The sequence below is a fragment of the Penicillium chrysogenum genome (genome assembly GCF_028827035.1).
Source record: "Penicillium chrysogenum strain IBT 35668 chromosome Unknown utg000005l_segment0_segment0, whole genome shotgun sequence".
Taxonomy (NCBI): Eukaryota; Fungi; Ascomycota; class Eurotiomycetes; order Eurotiales; family Aspergillaceae; genus Penicillium; species Penicillium chrysogenum.
Genome location: NW_026622753.1, coordinates 7,099,200 through 7,119,660, shown reverse-complemented (window position 1 = coordinate 7,119,660; position 20,461 = coordinate 7,099,200). Strand labels below are relative to the sequence as shown.

The window sequence follows — 20,461 nt, the reverse complement described above, 5'->3', positions numbered from 1 at the left end:
CGATATTTATTGTTCTACATATCTCTGTCTCGTCGAGTTTCCTGAAGCAGCAGGTGTTGTAAAGGGAAAGACGAACAGATGGGGTTGTCCCGATCGTGCAGACCTTCCCTTCTTGGCTTTGGCCCGCTTTTCGTTTCTTTCTTTTGACAACTCCTCCGATAGCTTTTATACAGAGCTACGATGCAATGCGACGAGTTGTTGTAACCGGTCTTGGGGCGGTGACACCGCTAGGTGTAGGTGAGTTGCTTTGTCTTTTTAGTTTGTTTTTTTGTTGGCATTGGTAGCCCCAAGGTCATCCTTGGAGCTCATATGGACATGTTATCGGGGACAGAATGCATGCGAACTTGCAATTACGCAATACCGCAATTCCGTCTGTCAGCACAATCTCTGCGAGCGCGCTCCATCCATTTTCGCTTATCCAGGAGCCCATGCATGATATCCGATATCCCCGGACTCCGGGCTCTCGAGCTCCCTCTACGTTCCCCACTTCCCACTCCGGAAGGGGAAGGTTGTGACAGCCAATGACGGAGGGCATGCAGATTAGTGCGGGACACTTGGAGATAAGAGGCAGTACCTGCCGTATACATCCTGGGTTTCATTATACGTGATTGATCGGACTTTGTGTTTGCAATATCTAAATGCTACTATGACTAACACCTTGCCTGGCTTCAGGGATTCGGCGTACGTGGAAACGTTTGCTAGATGGTCATTGTGGCGTGGTTAATGTGAAAGATCGCGATACGCGGTATGCTGAGCAGCCCTGCCAAGTTGCTGCTGTTGTTCCACAGGGCAGTCGCGAGAACGGGGGGTGGACTGCTTCCGAATGGTTGAGTCGAGTTGTACGCTTTTCCCCCTAACTACCTTCACTTTTTTAATCTGTGTTTTATTGGCAATGCTGATCTTTTGGGCGCGGATAGGAGGAGCGGAAGATGGCTCAATTTGCGCAGTATGCCATGGCGGCGACAGAAGAGGCGCTTCAAGATGCGGACTGGAAACCTGAGCCTTTTGAGCAGAGGGAGGCGACAGTATGTGTGGGAGCACGCGCCACTTCGACAGCTATGCTAACCATTTTGATAGGGAGTCTGCCTGGGATCAGGCATTGGAAACTTTGACGAAATCTACAACACGGTTATTGCCTACGACAAGGGGGTAAGTCTCTTCTATCGTACATGATCTAAGGAAGCCTACGACTAACTTCTTGCACAGGGCTACAAGAAGGTCAATCCACTGTTCGTGCCAAAGCTGCTGATTAACCTTGGCGCTGGGCATATTTCCATGAAGTACGGGTTCATGGGCCCGAGCCATTCCGCAACGACGGCTTGCACGACTGGTGCCCATTCCATTGGCGATGCAGCTCGCTTCATTGCCTGTGGTGATGCCAATGTGATGGTGGCCGGTGGCGCCGAGTCGTGTATCCATCCTTTGGCCATTGGTGGCTTTGCGCGCGCAAGAAGTCTAGCGACGGAATTCAACGACACTCCAGAGAAGGCCTCACGGCCATTCGATGCTGACCGTGCAGGCTTTGTGGTTGGCGAAGGTGCAGCTGTGATGGTTCTTGAGGTTTGTTTCCTGCCTCGTATGCGAATACTACAACCTGATATTGATGTCTGAGATATAGGAACTAGAACATGCCCTCTCAAGAGGGGCGCGGATCTACGCAGAACTCAAAGGGTACGGCTGCTCTAGCGATGCACACCATATGACCTCGCCTAAGGAAAATGGCGAAGGCGCGTTCATGGCCATGAAGAAGGCTCTTAAGCAGGCCCAGTTACGCCCTGCTGCAGTTGACTATGTCAATGCACACGCAACTTCGACCATTGTCGGCGACGCTGCCGAGAACGCTGCTATCAAGGCACTTCTGCTTGGCGCTGATGGCAAAGATAAGGCTGCTGATGTGAACGTTAGCAGCACAAAGGGTGCCCTTGGTCACCTGCTTGGCGGTGCTGGAGCTATAGAAGCTTTGATCAGTGTACTTGCAATCCATGAGGTGAGTTGCAGTAGTGCACTGGACGTACTGTGCTGGACCTTGCGCTAACAGGGGACAGAATACCATGCCACCTACTATCAACCTAGACCGCTTGGCTGATGGGTTTAATTGCAACTATGCGCCGAAAGATCCCCAGTCCCGACAGATTGATGTTGCCTTGACAAATAGCTTTGGCTTTGGCGGCACAAACAGTAGCCTTTGCTTTGCAAATATTTCATGATTCTTGTTTCTAGCATGCAATATTGTACGATATTTTCGTTTCAACTACAACTATGTGATTCCTTTTTAGGGCCAGAGGCTCAGGTACTGATGCCTGGGAGGAATCGTTGCCTGATTGATCTGACCGACCAACAATGTATTATGTGAAGAGATTGTTGAAAGAAAATTGATACCCTCACTCATTGGCCATTTTCAATAATAAATGAAAGAAAGAAAAATGAAAATATTACGATCAAAGCACAGTAGATGTCTAAATGTGCAGTTATTCAGTAGATCAATATATGGCACGTGACCGATCCTAATGCGGAGCCCCAGGCCGACCTTGACTCCGGAGACTGAACTCATTCCTTGATAACCGCCTCCCACGCCATTTCAAAGGCTCTCTGAGTGACAAGAAATCGTTCTGTCTCTCGGTAATCTTTCACTTTGCGCTCACCATGGCGAACAATGGTGACCCCGGTCAAGGTACGCAATACCTGGTTCCTGTCAAAGGCGCAAAACGCGTGAGATACTTTGACATCAAGCTCGGCGCATCTAGAGTTTTTAAATGGTCTAAGCTAATTATGTGTTTGTTGACAGGACAGGGAAGTCTGGTTGATGCGTCCGGGTACACCTTCACGGACAAGGATACCAAACCCGGCAAGATCAAGGTGAAGAAGACATCCAAGGCGTCCACCAAGAAGAAGGCAGATGGTAAAGCTCCCCGGACATGTTTCTACAAGCGTTTATGATACTAAAAAGTCCACATAGATGCCAAAGATGGCCCCATCGATACCTCTCCTACCGCCTCGCCCCTCCCCGTCCTCGACAGCAAAGTCGTCGCCGTATTCCCGACCGGCAAGCCGCGCGAAGACGACCTCCTCGAGACTGTAATCTGCAAGCATTGCAAGCGGCCCACTCTCAAGCAAACCGCAGCGGAGCATGTCCGCGGCTGTTTGAAGGCCAAGCAGGAGAAGGCGCGCAAGAAGAAGGAGGCCCGCGACGCGGCAAATCGCCTGAAGGCCGGCGATGATAGAGACGATGACGGCCCCGACAAGGCCGACGGAGACAACCCCAACATGGGCCAGAAGAGCGCCAAGAAGAGCGCCACGAAGGGTACCGAGGACGGCAACAGGAAGGGCAAGAAGCGCAAGGCCGATGAGGACGACGGCAAGGAGTCAAAGAAAAAGAAGAAGAAGGATGAGCCTAAGCAAAAGACGGCCAAGCCGAAGGGCCCTGTCGATGTCGAGAAACAGTGTGGTGTTACTCTTCCTAACGGCGCGCAGTGCGCTCGTTCCTTGACCTGCAAGAGCCATTCAATGGGTGCCAAGCGCTCGGTTCCTGGCCGGACACTGCCGTATGATATGCTTCTCCAGCAGTATCAGAAGAAGAACCAGGCTCGCCAGCAGAGTAGGTTTACCACTATCTTGTTTATGCTCACTATAGATCGCAAGATGACTAACCCGTTCGAACTACAGAGGCTGCTATCGATGCCAACGCTCCTCTGCAGGAAGATATCGAGAACACCGGTCCTATTGATTCAGATGAAGAAAGAGATGCCGTCATGGCTGCCATTGCCCGTTCTGCGCCCCAGCCTCTTATTCGCCACCCCGTCATCACCACCAAGTCGAAGTACAGATATGTCCGCATCAAGGAGCAGATGTCGCATGCTATGGGAGTCCGGAACGGCGGTGGACTTTTCTCCAACGGCGACAGCCAGCCCCTTTTCGGTGGAATACTCTTCTCGACTGTCGCAGACGATTTGGAATCGTCTGTTGAAGATGCCAATGGGGAGCCTGATGTCTCCGCTGGTGGAATCGATGTAGGCAAAAGATCTGCTGTTCCAGGGAACCGCAAGACTCCGGTCACTGCAGCCTCTTGATTGGCATGCCAGTCGCGCCTATTAGGCGATGATTTATGACGACTCTCTCTTCGTTTGCGGTTGGGTTTGAGCTATTACTGCCTGTACTGGATACTGGATGCTGGCGTTCATGGGTGCGGAGGAGTACTGACCATCGTACCATTCTTCTTCAATTTTCTTTGCATCTTTTGCGCTCCTCGATTTCCCTGGATAGGCCATGGGTACAGGCTGGTTCTGTCTGCTTTGAAAGGTGACGATATGATACCCCGGCTGGCGTGATGTGTACATTTGACGAAAGTAGTTGCAATTGAATACTTTCCACCTTACTGAGTTCTGACTGATATATATGTAAGCATACATACTATACGTATGGAGTACTCATGTAGGAAATTACGGCGAATGCACCATGCAGGATCACTAGCCCTGTAGCCTGGGCAGCCCTACCAAGTGAAGCTATTCAGAGATATTCAGCTTACGTGATATATGCCTGAGGCACCAGGGCATCTCCCAGCTCGTTCTGTTCGCCGATCACCCATTGTCTTTGGAACCTGACAGCATGAGCAAAGCGAGCCTTACTCTGACCTTTGAGTGATCTTCTTCATTCATTTGCTTCAAAGCCACCTGCAGTCGAAAAACATCTGGTTTATATTGTGGCGATTGCGGGCGCGCGCCCTTCGCATTTGCTATCACTCCACCAAGCTTTCCGAGTCTTATTGATCGCAGCTTGACCCCCCTCTCGACTTTTGAGGGAACCCCGAGCCTTCCAGACCCATTCTTGGGCTTCTCGTGCCATAACACCCACCTCTGTTAACCTTCGATCCCTCACAATGGGCCACGCTGTCCCCGATCTAGACGCGATAGGCATCAAAGCCGACCATGACCTAGCTGATCAATTTCGCCGCGAAGTCGCCCAACTCCTCGGGCGCAGTAACCTCAACTTTCCTGGAGCACAACCGGTCAGCTTCTCGTCAAAGCACCTCAATGAGCTGCAACGGGAGGACTACTTTGTCTGCGAAAAGACCGACGGCATCCGCTGCCTGATGTACTTTGCGCGCGGAGATCCCGACTCTGACATGCCGGAAATTCACTACCTCATCGATCGCAAGAACGACTACCGCTACGTACCGGGCCTACACTTCCCCCTGCCGAACGACGAAAGTTACCAGGGATACCACGTCGACACCCTGGTGGACGGCGAGCTTGTCAATGACACCTACGAGGATGGCACCACCCAGCTGAAATATCTGGTCTTCGACTGTCTGGTTCTGGACGGACAAAGCTTGATGCACCGTACTCTGGACAAGCGGTTGGCGTACTTCAAGGAAAAGGTGCTCAGGCCATACAATGCCATGTATCGCAAATTCCCGGAGGAGAAAGCCCACCGCCCCTTCGCAGTCGAGGACAAATCCACACAATTCAGTTACGGTATTGAGATGATGTTCCGCGAAATTATTCCCAAGGTCAAGCGCATTCACGGTAACGACGGTCTCATCTTTACTTGCCGCAGTACTCCGTACCGCATCGGCACCGACGAACACATCCTAAAGTGGAAGCCACCCCAAGAGAACACCATTGATTTCCGTATGCGTCTTGAGTTTCCGACGCTAGAGCCGGATACCGAAGATGAGGCTGAGGGTATTACCCAGCCCTACTTGGACTACGACGCTATCCCGATATGCCACCTGTTTGTCATGCTCAATGCTGGCGAGTACCGTCATTTTGGGGAGATGTTCGTTGAGCCGAAGGAATGGGAAGATCTCAAAGCCCTGCGTGTTCCACTTGATGATACTATCGTTGAGTGTGCCAAAGATGCGGAAGGACGCTGGCGCTTCTATCGTATTCGTGATGACAAGAACGATGCAAACCACATCTCCACTGTTGAAAAGGTTCTTGAAAGTATCGAGGACCGCGTCACCGAAGATGATCTCATCCGCCTCGCTCCCGTCATCAAAACAGCTTGGAAGCAGCGCCAGCACAACATGGCTGCCGGGGACGAGGAGAAAAAGCGGAGAGCTCAGGCTATGCCACCATCCGCGAATGCGAATGGTGTCAAGCGGAAATATGAAGGGTGATTAGAGAGACTTATATAGCCTTTTGGCTGGGATATATGATTCCTTCTCGTCTATTCCTCGTCTCTGATTCATTGCAAGGCGCTTGGCGTTGGTTTGGACTCTGTATTTTATCTACAAGATCGTGGCATGGCAATATGGGAAGGGGATGCGAATTCCGAGAACGGGGACGGTGTTTACGGCATTATCATTTGGATTGGTTCAAGCAATGAAGAAATTCACCTTGCCTCTTGTAATGTACTCTTTTTTAATCACGAAAATGTAACTATATCAAGTTCTGTATAGACTCGCCCGATGCGGAATAGCTTACATAACAACCTCCCAGTTTGCTCCCTTTCCCGCCACCATTTCCCCATCACCAAATGACCACAGTATCTGCTCGATTCCATCATTCTCATCTCTGATATTGCTTCAGTCCCTACTGCCAGTCCAAGAAGATGGGCGTCCGAGATTCCCATGGGGAGGCGACGGGGACGCCCGACCCCGTTGACAAAGGGTTCGCCACGCTCAACACCATCAGGTACGTCGCTTTTTATATCTGGAATAATTACCCTTGGGGTTTTTGTGTCTACTTTTACCGGTCGCAGATACTAACTGGCCTCATAGAATCGGTGTGAAGGCCATGGTGCAGAAGGTCCGTTTTGGCCCTGTGGTCGCAAATTTTTGGTGATCATGTCACGTGATTATCAATCGGCGTGGTCAACCCCCAGTCTGGGCTTTGATACTGACTATTCTGTGTAGGATGGAGAATTGCGAAAAGCTGAGATTCTGTCTATTAGACAGCGGAAGGATGGCCCTTCCTTTTAGTATGTTTACCTTTGCGCTTATCATGTCTCTGCTTTTGAATTGGTGCTGATATAGATCCCAGCGTACACTATGTTGATTTCAACAAGCGTCTCGATGGTAAGTTCCTACTGCAGTAAGTGCATTGGCTCACTTTGGACTTGTCCTAACTTATATTCCAGAATGGGTTGCGTCTTCTCGCATCGATCTCTCCCAAGAAGTCGAATGGCCCCAGCCAGACAAGGCTGACAAGAAGAAGACCGCCGCCGCCAGCAAAGCGGCCCCCAGCAAGAATGTGGGTGCGAATAAGCGTGCCCGGGCTGACAGCCGTGATACGTCACAAACACCTGATATCCTGGGCGGCAAGAACGTGAACGTCGGCAAATTGGCACGGCCCTCGAAAGCTGGAGGGAAAGAGAACCTTGGTGTCGAGACACCTGGAGGAGACACCTCGCTGTTCCCATCTGAGGCTGCGTCGACAGTGGCCACGCCGAAGGCCACCGAGTCAGAAGACTTCGAGATGGCAGATGCTCCAGCGGAAAGCAAATCGGTAAAAGAAGACCATGTCCAAATGGCAACCGGTGAGGTGATCACTCGCGGGGAGGAAATCGAGCGACTCCGCACAGGTGGTAGTATGACACAGAACCCGACAGAGATCCATCGCGTACGAAACTTGACCCGCCTCCAGATGGGCAAGTACGACGTCGAGCCGTGGTACTTCTCCCCGTACCCGGATTCCTTCTCGGACGTCGACTTAGTCTACATCGACGAGTTCTGCCTCAGCTACTTCGACAACAAGCGTGCGTTCGAGCGTCATCGCGCAAAATGCACCTTGACCCACCCACCCGGTAATGAGATCTACCGTGACGACTACATCTCCTTCTTTGAAGTCGACGGCCGTCGCCAGCGTACCTGGTGCCGGAATCTGTGTCTCCTGAGTAAGCTCTTCCTCGATCACAAGACGCTTTACTACGACGTCGACCCGTTCTTGTTCTACTGCATGACCACACGCGACGAGACCGGCTGCCATTTCGTTGGCTACTTCTCCAAGGAGAAGGACTCTGCTGAAGGGTACAACCTGGCGTGTATTATGACTTTACCGCAATACCAGCGCCGCGGTTTCGGCCGTCTGCTCATCTCGTTCAGCTACGAGCTCAGCAAGCGCGAAGGCAAGCTCGGCTCTCCTGAGAAGCCACTCAGTGATCTCGGTCTACTTGGTTATCGACAGTACTGGCGCGAGACACTAGTGGAGTTACTGATTGAGCCAAATCGAGAAGCTATAAGCGAGAACGAGCTCGCGGTGCTCACCTCCATGACTGAGAAGGATGTTCACGAGACTCTGGTTGTATTCAACATGCTCCGTTACCACGTAAGTCTGATTCTCTACGTGTGCACTCACTGCAGCACATACAATACCGTGTGGTTTTACTAACTCTCCTTGCAGAAGGGTAACTGGGTCATTGTACTCACGGACCAAGTCGTGGAAGAACACGAAAAGCGTCTCAAGAAGGAGGAGATCAAAGGCGCGCGCAAAATCGATCCTGCCCGTCTTCAGTGGAAGCCTCCTGTCTTTGCTGCTTCCAGCCGGACCTGGAACTGGTGAGCGGAGGGCTTTTCTGCTTACTTTTCTTTTGTTGAATTTCATGCGAACTGTTTTTAATATGCGTGGTTAACTAATGGATGCTCGGGGTTGGTCTGGGGGCGTTATGGACGTCGACACTGTGGCCGTCTTCGGACTTGTGGTATCAGTGATGCCACTATATCTACGTTGATACAGTTGCTCTGACATTATGGTTGATCTGGGCGTATTCGAGGGACAAGGCGTTTGTTTATCTTCAGCCTTATAAGGGCTTTCCTCGGTTGATACCTATCATATGTGTAAATTATTTTGACTATTTTCTGCTCATGCTTCTGCTTCTGAGCCTGTTTCTAATTAAAAGCCTTTCATCACTCAGAATACCAAATGGTCATAGACAGGGACTTTTCTGTCCCTTCTATCAATGTGACAATGTAATCAAGTAAAGCTATCCTGGTATAAAACTGAAAACATATGCAAATTATCTATTCATATTCTCATTAAATAGAAAGAGCTTCCAGGTCTCCATATCCATTTCAACAGCACGCCGAGTACACGATCCAAGCCATATAAAACAGCCCAATAAGACGCCGAACACTGGCGACCAACCCCCTGCAAGGAATCCCGTAAGTTCTCACTTAAACTCGGGCATAAAGTATGCGACACCCATATCACCACTGAAAATTCCCCGCGGTAGTCCAAGACCAAGGCCAAGTGTCCCATCATAATAGCATACATTTCCTCCTCCAACCCACAGCCCCGGCCATTGCCTGTTGCCCAACAGGCGACTTTTGGATGTGGCGGTGCCGTCCCATAGATATGCCCATAGCCAGCAATACTTGACAGAGAGTATAAGGATCCCCTGCTATTGATTGTAGCCGAGCTACAGGCTCGCTCCAAAGGGGACGACCCCCGGTCTTTGGTGTTTGGGGTATGTATATGTAGGAATCGGCGCAAGAGCATGGTCTAGGCCACGAGTCCGGTAACTTCATGGGCATGGTAGTCCAGTGTTATGGATCGGAGGGTCCCGAATGGATAGATCAGCCGGAATGCACATGTGCAGGCTCTGGGGCGGTTTCGGATTATGCTCTCGTTGGGGTCTCGGATGCGTGCTTCGTCTTCGCACTTCGTCACCTGTCACCTGTAACATACAGTTAGCTCGTGGCCTAAAATAAGGGATTTGTTGAGCTCTTGATATGACCCATCACCCTCGTCTCACTGGAATAGATCCTAGTGCTCAGCTCACAACACCCAGAGAGCGGGGTGGTTGGAGTTTGACCGGGGGAGTTTGACGGGGGGCGTTGACGGGTGAAAGTGAGGTATGGACAACGCTGTCGCTTCTGAGATGGATCTGCTTGAGATTGGGCACTCACTCATTCTGGAGAAGTAATGGACGGAGAATACATGTTTGGGAGATGGAGATACACAGCAAGCCAAACCCTTCTTTTACCTATCTTGAGAGTTGGAGGTTACGTTTACACTCTACAAAGAACGTGGAATTGTGTAACAATGGAATTCTCTTAAAAGTATCGGTGCGGATTTCGCTGAATACTCGACAACACTGGGCAACGTGATACTGCTTGGTCGGAACAAGCACGCACCACCCGGGCAATGACCGCACAAGCAGGACGCTGGATAGGACAACGATGGTCCTCACATGAAAAGCCAAAGGGCTGCAGTCCTGAGTCGGTCGGGGGAGGGGACACAATAGGATCTCGCTGAATACTCAACAACACTGGGCAACGTGATACTGCTTGGTCGGAACAAGCACGCACCACGACCGCACAAGCAGAACGCTGGATAGGACAACGATGGTCCTCACATGAAAAGCCAAAGGGCTGCAGTCCTGGGTCGGTCGGGGGAGGGGACACAATAGGCGAGAAATTGAAAGTCACAAGTACATGAGAAACGCGAATGCGTGAAGGGGATAGAGAAAGGATCCGAATCGTGGCCCAACTCCAGAAGTAATGAAGTGGGCAATGGCAACAAGGATCTGAAACAAATGTCGATTAGGAATTGGCAAGGATGAACCCAAGTCCTCGCCTCCCAAGATGAACCAGCAAAAAGATGTGAAAGCGCTTTCAGATAACCGTATGTTTGGAGAGCCGAAACCTCTTAACGAGGAGTGGGCGGTGGAGTCCAGCCCGTGTGCTGACGGGGTGGCTGTCGTGGGACGGGGTTGGAGGCAGACTTCTTGTTGGCACCGGAACCTTCGTTCGGCTTGTTGTTGATACCCTTGCGGGGTCTCGAATTGGTATTAGCATTGCGGCCTCGAGGCGGGCCAGCCTTTCCTTGGATGATGATAGTCTTTGGCTCAGAGCCACCGGGAAGGAGAATTCTAGCGCGAATATTACCCTGGCCATCCCGATCATCCTGGCCAACCAGGAATGGCTGAATGCTCTGCGATTGCACCTGTTTGAGATTTCTTCCACGGGGGCGTTCTGATGGACGAGTTGCGCTCCAAGAATTCTGGGGAGCCATATTCGGCACACGAACAGCAGGCAGAGATCCGGGTTCCCGGTCTTCAAACATCTCATCTTGCTCATCAACTTGTCGGACGGCGAAATCGCCATTGCCAGCCTGTGATCCAGCCTTCGTCTGCGGAATAGAGACAGATACAGCGCTAGTTTGGACGGGAAGGGGCTCCTTAGTAGCTGATGTCACAGCTAGGACACTCTTCTTCTGGGTAGGAGTTGTCTTCCCAAGGAGACCGTTAATCTTATCCTGCCACGACATCGCGGTGGAGGAAGCAGGCACCGTGTTACGCGGTGGCGCAGCTGCCATGGAAGCAAAAGTCGGAGGGGGCGCCGGGGCACTCACGGCCTTTGGAGGCAGCTTGACAACGGGCTTGGGAGGCTTAGGGGCGGGAAGGTTCACATTCGGGTGCTTCACGTCTCCATGATGGGCAGGGTGGCTGATTTCCTCAGGAGGAGGAGGCGAAGGACTGCTGCGCTCCTTCTCGGTGACCTGGCGTTTCGACTGCTCAGACGCCGAGGGGAAGAAGCGAGAGCTCCGAGTAGAAACGTTGCTGGCCGGACGAACACCAATATCGGACATGTTGAGACCATCCATAGGAGTATCAATAGTCGTGAGAGGGTTGGCGTGCTGCTTCGCAGCCGCCTTGGCCCTGGCGATGGCTTCATCGTTGTTGACGACTGATTCTGTGACTTGAGTGACGACCCGTCTACCGTCTTCAGTGCAACGGATTTTCTTAAAAGTCTCATGGAAAACCATAGGCGGGGGAGGCGGGGCTGGGGCTCCTCCCTTGCGTCGCTCCTCAAGTCGCTTCAGGAATTCCTTGGCTTCCTGTTTCTCTTTCTCGAAGATGTTTTCGGCGCGTTTATTCCACTCCTTAATGCGAGCCTCCCGTGTGCTGCTGGGCGGTCCGATTGGGCTGGGGCGTCCAATGGGGTTAAGGGATGAGGGATGACGTGTCTCGGGTGACGGCAAAGATTCGGTGGGCTCATTAGGAGCAGAGAAGTTGGGAGGGGTAGACATATTTGTTGAATCCAAGCCGAGTTGGCCTAGAGGGTTTTCACGTGATGCAAAAGTCCCAAGAGGTTGGTCAAAGATGCCGTTCCCAAGAGTTGGAGTGCGGTCACTGCCAAACGGTTTCCACAAATTTTTGGCAGATGTGGATGGTCCAGCAATGTTAGGATGAGACCAGGGTGAAGTAGTAGTCAAATTTCCTTGCCACTGAGTACCTTGCTCCTCGAGTTTTGAATCAAATGTCTTGCTCTGGACAGGTGAATGAGGTTCAGTTTTGAAGTGAGAGGAAGATAGAGGTGCAGGATCTCGATGGGGTTCTTGGTGGGGTGATGAGACACGTCGGTTGAGATGTTTGCTCTCAGATGTCCGCTCATGCGCACCAACGAGTTTCTTGACAGAGTCGGGATGATGCACTTTCATCAAACCATACTGTTTTGGTTCACGATCGGGCTCTGGCACAGGAGGTTTTGGAGGTGAAGAAATAGAGTGAATGGGTTGAGAAGGAAGTTGGGAAGGGGTTTGGGGAGGATGAAGAGAGTGAGGGTGAGGATGAGGTTGAGGTTGAAGAGAGGGGGGTTGCGTGTCTCGGGGGCCTTTTTCTCTGGCGCAGGACCCATAGCCGCGAGACGTTGCCTAATCCTCTCCTTTTTAGCTGCTTCCTCTTTCTCTTCCTGCTCAATCCTTCGTTGCCTGGCCTCTAGGCGTTTCTCCTTCATAATACGCTCTTGCAGAGCAACAGGGTCCTCCTGAGGTTCTTGCTGAACTTGAGGAACCGCTGCCTGTGTTTCCACAGGAGATATACCTACATCAACAGCCGGACGTGCTGTACCATTTGGACCAGACGGAGCAATTTGGTCTTTGCCTTGATGCTGCTCGTGACCCACTATCGCTGAATCACCCAGACCATTCACTTGAGAACCTCTGCGAGCATCATTGTATCTCGGAGGAGCATCGAATCGGCCAACTGACATCCTACGGCCAAACCCTCCGCTTCCTCCGCTCACGTTCGACGATGTGCGACGACGACCCCAGCCCATGCCATCCTGATGACTAGACCTGTGCGTCTGGAATGCAGCAGATGGCTCTGCGGGTCCACTTGGATGGTCGTTTGGTCTCTGCAAAACTGCAGGAGCACGCGAGTGTTGGTCATGACGCCAAGATCCTCTCCTGGTTTCACCCACCGGCTCGTACTGGGAAGATCGAGGATTGAAAAGCTGCGGCAAATCTGACTGATCTTTCCACGCACGGTTGAAATCATCCGCTGCAATCTCCTTGGGCGGCATTGCCATTGGGGCATGATGGCCGTCGTCTCTCTGGGGGTATCTCGCGGTCATGCGCTGTTGGTAAGGCTGAACCGGGACATTGACTGGAGACACTCTATCAACAGGAGGCAGAGCGGCCCAGGGAGACTTGGATGGCGGTGCTGGGCTAGTGGAGCTAGATGGAACTTTGTCATTTGTGCCGTTAGAGGAAGCGCTCGCAGTTCTTGCTTGCCGTTCAGCATTAGCTCCAACTTTGAGTACCATACCACGGGACCCCATAGATGCAGCTGGCTTCGGCGCAGTCTTGACAGGCTCCTTCGGAACGCTTGGCTCCACAGGCGGTGACTCCTTGGTCTCCCGATGACCGGGAGCCGGAGGGGGTTCAGTGTGAGGTTGAGTGAGATTGACCTTCGTTCCATCTGTCCACTCGATCGTCTCAGGGGCCCAATCATCTTCATCGTCATCAATATCCGCCCATTTTGCTTCGGAGCTAACAGCCCCATCTTCTTGGATACGAGAAGTCATATGGATTCCGTATTGTTGCTTCAATTCTTCATCCGTCAAGTGTTTCGGAGGGGCGGGCGCAACAGCTACACGGATATCATTGTCAGTCTAAGCGATTCTGTTGCATCGCATGAGAAATACATACGCCGGTTCTTATTCCACACTTGATTCGGATCTGGCCCTGATCCACCAGGCTTGCCTCCGCCTGCTCCAGCCTTCGAAAACGAATCACGCGAGCCCTGTGTAGACTTCGCAACCAAGCGCGGCCGGGAGCTTGGCTGTGGGGTACCGAGTGGTGTTGTAGACGTTGGCGCTGAACAAGTTAGTGCCCATTATGAGAGATGCGTGGCAAAGAACATACCTTTCTCAGGCGCCTTGGATGGTGTTGGGGCCCCCGGAACCTTGTTCACCGAGAACTTGGGAAATGAAACTGGCTTGAACCCTGATGGCTTTTTGAGTGAGCCACTGTGAGTCTGATTCCTGCTATCTGGCCGGCTCGCATCTGATTCCGAACCACCTTGTGATGCTGTATCCTCTCCACCATCCGATGCCGAGGCCAGTCCATTAAGTTCCAGAACTCGCGTCGCAACAACTCCGGCGCCTTGCTTAGAAATATCCTGCGCCCATGTTAGCAAGTGCTTCGGAGCGTATCCAGAAGCAATGCTCACCGTCGTCGAGCCTCCAGCGTCCTTGTCGCCGGCAGCTTTTTCTCCCCGCGAATCAGGAGTGTTCGTTTTCTCATGGTTTTGCTGATCATTTGAATTGTTCGATGTAGTGGTAGCCATTGCGATATGCTCGGTCTTCCCTGCGTCCCCTCCAGCAGATGGATTGTCGTTGGTGCTCGCAGGAACGTCGGAAGGCGAAGGCTCGCCGCCCGACAGGGTCTGATCTACCACATCGCGGTTTTTCTGCTCTGCCATAACAATACTCGATTCTGTTCCGTACAATAATTGCGACCATGTAAGCCAAGTGCCCTGACAGTGGGGAGATAGATCCGGGGACGCAATAGGCAGCTGCAGATCAAACATGCCAGACTCCCAAGACATACCTATCGTCAGATACCAAGGATCGCCACAGTTGCACTGGTTCCTTGACTGGTTGCACCCTGAATATATGGGTTATCACAACCAGGGATGGTATCGGCCAACTCTCTCGGATGTTGATGAGAAAGCCCGCGTCGGGTTGGGCTCGATGTGGAGAGTACGATCGCGGAATCGATAGGCGCGTGGCTTGGGGATATCCGCAGCCCAGGAGGTCCCAGAAGGGATTAGGGCAAAGAAGGAGGGAGTATGCGTAAGGACGGTTGATGACACAAAGATAGTGAGGATGATACGAGGTTCAAGAGTCAACTCGGGTTGAAGCTGAGGGTCGCTGTTTTCGGTTTAGCGTGGCCCGTACGAAAGTTGATGTCTGCCCACACACCTTCACGTTGGATTCTTTTCAAAAGCCCTAATTTTGTGACGTTCTGGTCAGTTTAGAATGTCGTTTTGTTGGATGCTGTCGTTGTTTACAAATGCTAAACTTCCAAGCATTTATTGATATTTGATATCTGACGTGAAGTTGATATGTGACGAGGAAGTCACTAAAACTTCTACGTAATATGTATACTCCGGGGCTAAATATACCGCAACTACGAGAGAACGACAAAGGGTAGTAGATCTGAATATTGAAACATAGTGAGATTCTAGAATTCTCGCTAAAACCACAGTTTTCCCTTGGACTAGGACAGAGGATCCAGTATATACATCAATCCTCCACCTATCTGATGGAAAGGGAAAGCTTAGTGGGGGGTGGTTCTTGTGGTGACCTGGTCAAAGAACATCAAGTTAGTGATGTCCCGACTATAAAGAGGGTATATAAGCAGTGTAATAGCCGGGAAATACATACGCAGGTGGAAGTAGTATTCCATGCTGTAACCCAGGATCAGGATACCGCCAATAGCGTGGACAAGGGCTGCATCGAAATCAGTACTCATATCAATACACGGGAATAATTGGCAAATACGTACGAACACCGGAGGCGTTCTTGCCACTAAAGTAGCGGGCCTGGTAGCGACCGATGAGGCCGGTAGGCTTGACAGGAGCAGCGGGGCCACGGGGAAGACCAGCGTAGAAGGTCACAACACGCTCCATGCGGGCGGCATCCTGGGCGGCACCAATGGCCTTGATTGAGAATATGTCAGTTATGCTGGCGAAAGAGAGACGGCATTTTAATCAAATCGCGGGCTGCACGAAAAACGGCTTCGGGGCGGAACGGGTGTGGAAGGGATGCAGGAAGTCGAAGATGGCAGCGCGTGGGTAACTCACGTTAGGGGAGGCGACCTACAGAGACAGTTAGTATCATATGAGGAGTCGGGTGACTGCGAATAGTCATGAATGGGGGTGCTCTTACCTTGGGGGGATCAAGGTCGAGAGACCTCGGCGGGCAATGTAGCTCATCTTGTCTAGGCTGAAGGGGGTCAGAAATTGGTCGCACTGAATAGAGCGGCTCTCAATGAGCTTTCGCAAGGTGGTAGATACGTGGACTTACGTTGATTCGCGGCGCAAGTGAACCAAAGAAAGCTGATGGAGGAGGAAGGAGGAACAAACCGAGCCCTGCGGGTGTTCGGCTTGCCAAGCCCGGCTAAACCCGATTCGGTGGTGTCGTGACCTGCCTGTAATTCGCAACCAAACCACACTTGAAGGGAGTCCTCACTGGCAACGACCATTCCCCGCATCCAAAAAGATACAATGTCACTGTTCAGAATTGGGGGTGCTGCTAGCCTTCGGGCCGCCCGGATTGCTGTGCCTGTCAATGCCCGTTTCGTCTCCAGCAATGCCCTCAAGGGCGATCCTTCCGTGAAGACCAGCACTTCGGATGCTCCCACCACGCCTCCCAAGGACAGCTCCTTGCTCACCAAGGAGACCCCCTCCGAGGCCATGGCCCGTCACCAGCCGGATTATGAGGCCACCATTGACCACGGCACCTCGTACGACATTCCCCTTTGGCTCCGTCGCAGATCCTTTCGCTAACTCTTCGACTTCAATTAAGGCAATTTTCCCCTGTGCCCAAGCGCGTCATGGATGGCAGCGAGCCCGGCGCCACTCTCCCCGCGGCAGTTCTCTCTGGAGCCCCTACCGATCTCCAGGCCCGCAATGTCCGGTACGTTACACAAAAGTCGAGCCGTGTCGCCTAGCTCCCACACTAACCCGTGGCTCTTACAGTATCTACCGGCCTACCAAGCCCGCAACACAGTCCGGTACCTACCACCAGCACCACTGGCGCATGGATTGGGATGTCTTGCAGCGGGGTCACCGTTGGGAGAACCCCCTCATGGGCTGGCAGTCGTCTGCCGATGGAATGCAGGGCACCCACCTGAAGTTCAAGTCGAAGGAAGACGCCATTGCTTTTGCCCAGAAGCAGGGCTACGAATACTTTGTCCAGGAACCGAACGAGCGCCGTTTCGTGCCCAAGTCCTATGCCAACAACTTCGTTCACGAGCCGAAGAAGCTCAGACATATCAAGACCAAATGATTTGACTTCGCTGTATCATGTACATATTTGCCAGTTTACCACTCGAACTCAATTCCAAGCACTTCAATATACCGCGTTCTAATATAGTTCATTTTTGCATGTCATGAGTTAGGGCTAACGACTGGTAGCTCCCATTCAATTACCAGGAGCAAAAGGAACGGAAAGGACGTCAACACTGTTATTTCTTTGGAACAATGACACATGTATATCCCTCATGTGCCTTGGGTGAAATCTCATGTTCAAATCAATGTGTTGGTCTTTGATATGACTGACCGGCATCACGACCCTTCCAACTTTGTCAACTTAGTGTGCTCATCATACCAAATCATACAGCATCTGGCTAGAGCATATCAAACTTGATTTAATACCAACATCCCAAGTCCATAAAGGTATAAAACTGGAATGGGGTCTCTCGATGGTACAATATAGGGCTTTCAGTCAATGTATCTATTCCCACTCGGCAGCATTGTACTGTGACATGAGCGCAGATGAGCGAGTGTCTACCTCACTGGCTCAATTTTATTTAATGTTCTGACATTGGAAAAGGTTGCCAAGAAAGCCTGTCCGTCAACCAATGCTTGTAGCTCCAACTGTCCGGTATTTCTCAAAATAGCTGTGCTCGGATCCTGACGTGCTTCCTACGGTATCACCTGTATAGTCACCGAGGCCATTGCATGAGCATAGGGAATACGAGCAAAACTACCTAGAGCCTGCAAAGTATGGGCTAGCTTTAGTCCTAAAGTGCTTCGAGCTGATCCATTCAAGTTTCTATTATTCCAGTAGTAACTGTATGTTTATGACCTCTAAATGTCTCGCGATAGCAAATGTGAGAATCTTATTCGATTATTCGGTCAATTATTGTTTCAAAGATCAAAGGTCTCACTCGAACGTACTTATGGAAGCCTTGGAAGTCTTTATAGCAAGTAAAAAAATAATTAGTTACTACGGAGTTATATATTTTAAGATCAGCGCTCCCATCTACAAGTAGCCACATTCGTCAGGTCTTCACATACACTAATACGTAATTAACAGATCCAAGGGCATCTACATAGGTAGTTAATTTAATTCACAATTACAGACTAGGGCCTTGGCTTACACCGGAAGCATTGAAGACTTAAACGTACGAGCAAAAAGCCCATTGCAAAGGCTGAATGGGCCCCGCCACCCCCCACTCTAAAAATTGATAAGATCAAAAAGATTAACCAACTTTTTCTTTTCCACTTTTATACTCTCTGACTAAACCACTCAAAATGGCCTCCGAAACAGATAATACCGTTCCTACTCTCCGCAAGGTTCTTACCTCCGAATCTGAGCCGCTTGCTCGCCGCTTCCGCGCTCTTTTCTCCCTTAAGCACCTGGCCTGCCTACAACCTCCCACAGACCAGACCCTCCCCGCCATCGAAGCGATCGCCGCAGGTTTCGCATCCCCCTCGGCTCTGCTCAAGCATGAGCTTGCCTACTGCCTCGGTCAAACAAAGAACTTCGAATCTGTCGCATACCTGCAGCATGTGGTGAAAGATACCGAAGAGGATGCGATGTGTCGCCATGAGGCTGCCGAGGCGCTGGGCGCTCTCGGATACGCGGATAGCTTGGACGTCCTCAAGAGATTTAGGGATGATACAAAGGAATTGGATATCATTAGGGAAACTTGCGACATTGCTGTCGACCGGATCCTGTGGGAGAACTCAGAAGAGCGCAAGGCCGAGAAATTGAAGCCTAGGTACGATCTGCGCGGGAGATTATATACCCAGAAATGCTGACATTGAGATCTTTGATTTACAGTGATTTCACCTCTATCGACCCTGCTCCCCCCATGCCCATAGAGGCCAGCGCCGAACCCTGCATCCCCGAGCTGGAAAAGACACTGCTTGACACCAAGCTCCCTCTGTTCCAAAGATACCGTGCGATGTTCGGTCTGCGCGACCTTGCCTCGCCCCCAGATCTTCCCACAGCAGTCGACGCCGTCAATGCGCTGGCTAAGGGCCTCAAGGACCCCTCTGCTCTCTTCCGCCATGAAGTTGCCTTCGTCTTCGGACAACTCTGCCACCCTGCCTCAATCCCTAGTCTCACAGCCTCGCTGAGTGACCTGTCTGAAGTAGGAATGGTGCGACACGAAGCGGCGGAAGCCCTTGGCAGCCTGGGCGAGGAAGAGGGTGTGGAGGAGACCTTGAAGAAATTCTTGAATGACCCCGATCAGGTGGTCAGGGACAGTGTCATTGTTGCTCTCGACATGGCAGAATTTGAGAAAAATGGCGAAATTCAATATGCGCTGATCCCGGATAGCGCTGCACCCATTGCTGCATGATGGATATCCTGCGAAAAAAGAAACTTGTCTCGTGACGGTCGTGATTTTAATACTCTTGTCCCGCTAGTTATACAGCCTTTCTCCAAAAATAGACCTTTCCCCACATCTTTTGTACAATCCGTGTCTGCAAGATTAATTGTTCGAGGTTTCCCTGTCGAAATAATCAGTATTTCTTGGACATGTATAGATGTATGCTTTCGAAACGGGTGGGCATACTTGAATCCGCAGACACATCTGTAGAACACAGTACTTCCTTCATCGGCACTGCGCAGTTGCACCGTAGTGTAGAACATCTGCTTCCTCCCACACTCGCTACATGTACGATCGATGATAGCCTCAGTCTTCCGGTCCTCTGCTGACAGGGTCTGGACTGCTGATCGTTTGGCTCTCAGTGATGAGGGGAATGAGGAGGGCTTGGACTCAGACACGGTTGTTTGGGGGATTGTATCTGTAAATAGAAGTTAGCAATGAACTGTCTAGCAGCAGTGGAAGAACCAGAAGGATTTTATCCACCCACCTTTATTCCGAGTGCCGCAGACATCACAGTGCAGAATCGCATCCGCATTGCCGGTAGATTCTCGAAGGAGATTACCACAATCTGTGCAGAAAATCAAGGAACCAATGGCAGACATATTGATGACCGTAAAATTGACCTGGCGATCTGAAATCTGCAGAAGATCAAGGGTGCAAGTAAAACAAATCGGGCCTTATGCAGCGAATAATCTATGCAACTTTTTTTTTGACGCACGAGCCTCCACATAGGCGGTCACAGGCGGCAGTAGAGGTGCCGTCACCCATACGGAATTCATGAACGCATTTGATTGTAGCTCAGCTCATTTTCTTTCAGATTCTGGCTTTTTTCCTTTTTAAATTACATAAATGATCTAGAGATATCATAAGGCGCTTGCCTTCTT

General features: G+C 51.2%; 8 protein-coding genes across 8 annotated transcripts; 6 read left to right on the top strand and 2 right to left on the bottom strand.

Moving 5' to 3' along the window:
- Positions 1–185: 185 nt before the first annotated feature.
- N7489_011064 (putative beta-ketoacyl synthase (Cem1)) lies at positions 186–2,207 on the top strand (the record flags this gene model as incomplete). Its single annotated transcript, XM_056716813.1, has 7 exons — positions 186–237; positions 673–839; positions 918–1,025; positions 1,078–1,149; positions 1,207–1,560; positions 1,619–1,987; positions 2,046–2,207. The coding sequence occupies 7 exons, from the start codon at positions 186–188 to the stop codon at positions 2,205–2,207; spliced, it is 1,284 nt and encodes a 427-aa protein (XP_056564435.1).
- Positions 2,208–2,643: 436 nt separating this feature from the next.
- N7489_011063 (deubiquitination module subunit SGF73) lies at positions 2,644–4,067 on the top strand (the record flags this gene model as incomplete). The annotated part of the gene is made up of 4 exons (XM_056716812.1): positions 2,644–2,671; positions 2,786–2,899; positions 2,957–3,595; positions 3,664–4,067. 4 exons carry the CDS (start codon positions 2,644–2,646, stop codon positions 4,065–4,067), a joined length of 1,185 nt encoding a protein of 394 aa, XP_056564434.1.
- Positions 4,068–4,873: 806 nt separating this feature from the next.
- Positions 4,874–6,118, top strand: N7489_011062 (mRNA guanylyltransferase; the record flags this gene model as incomplete). The annotated part of the gene is made up of 1 exon (XM_056716811.1): positions 4,874–6,118. The coding sequence occupies one exon, from the start codon at positions 4,874–4,876 to the stop codon at positions 6,116–6,118; it is 1,245 nt and encodes a 414-aa protein (XP_056564433.1).
- A 434-nt stretch (positions 6,119–6,552) lies between these two features.
- Positions 6,553–8,501, top strand: N7489_011061 (NuA4 histone acetyltransferase complex catalytic subunit ESA1; the record flags this gene model as incomplete). The annotated part of the gene is made up of 6 exons (XM_056716810.1): positions 6,553–6,635; positions 6,722–6,749; positions 6,857–6,921; positions 6,984–7,018; positions 7,081–8,267; positions 8,343–8,501. The coding sequence occupies 6 exons, from the start codon at positions 6,553–6,555 to the stop codon at positions 8,499–8,501; spliced, it is 1,557 nt and encodes a 518-aa protein (XP_056564432.1).
- A 2,088-nt stretch (positions 8,502–10,589) lies between these two features.
- On the bottom strand, positions 10,590–16,167 carry N7489_011060 (uncharacterized protein; the record flags this gene model as incomplete). The annotated part of the gene is made up of 11 exons (XM_056716809.1): positions 10,590–12,212; positions 12,389–13,815; positions 13,875–14,042; positions 14,091–14,346; positions 14,398–14,742; positions 14,878–15,100; positions 15,148–15,178; positions 15,617–15,682; positions 15,738–15,916; positions 16,036–16,050; positions 16,121–16,167. 11 exons carry the CDS (start codon positions 16,165–16,167, stop codon positions 10,590–10,592), a joined length of 4,380 nt encoding a protein of 1,459 aa, XP_056564431.1.
- Positions 16,168–16,458: 291 nt separating this feature from the next.
- On the top strand, positions 16,459–17,242 carry N7489_011059 (ETC complex I subunit; the record flags this gene model as incomplete). The annotated part of the gene is made up of 3 exons (XM_056716808.1): positions 16,459–16,697; positions 16,760–16,870; positions 16,933–17,242. 3 exons carry the CDS (start codon positions 16,459–16,461, stop codon positions 17,240–17,242), a joined length of 660 nt encoding a protein of 219 aa, XP_056564430.1.
- A 1,250-nt stretch (positions 17,243–18,492) lies between these two features.
- Positions 18,493–19,547, top strand: N7489_011058 (deoxyhypusine monooxygenase; the record flags this gene model as incomplete). The annotated part of the gene is made up of 2 exons (XM_056716807.1): positions 18,493–18,962; positions 19,025–19,547. 2 exons carry the CDS (start codon positions 18,493–18,495, stop codon positions 19,545–19,547), a joined length of 993 nt encoding a protein of 330 aa, XP_056564429.1.
- Positions 19,548–19,679: 132 nt separating this feature from the next.
- N7489_011057 (DNA-directed RNA polymerase I core subunit RPA12) lies at positions 19,680–20,179 on the bottom strand (the record flags this gene model as incomplete). The annotated part of the gene is made up of 3 exons (XM_056716806.1): positions 19,680–19,698; positions 19,764–19,995; positions 20,065–20,179. 3 exons carry the CDS (start codon positions 20,177–20,179, stop codon positions 19,680–19,682), a joined length of 366 nt encoding a protein of 121 aa, XP_056564428.1.
- Between the last annotated feature and the right edge of the window lie 282 nt (positions 20,180–20,461).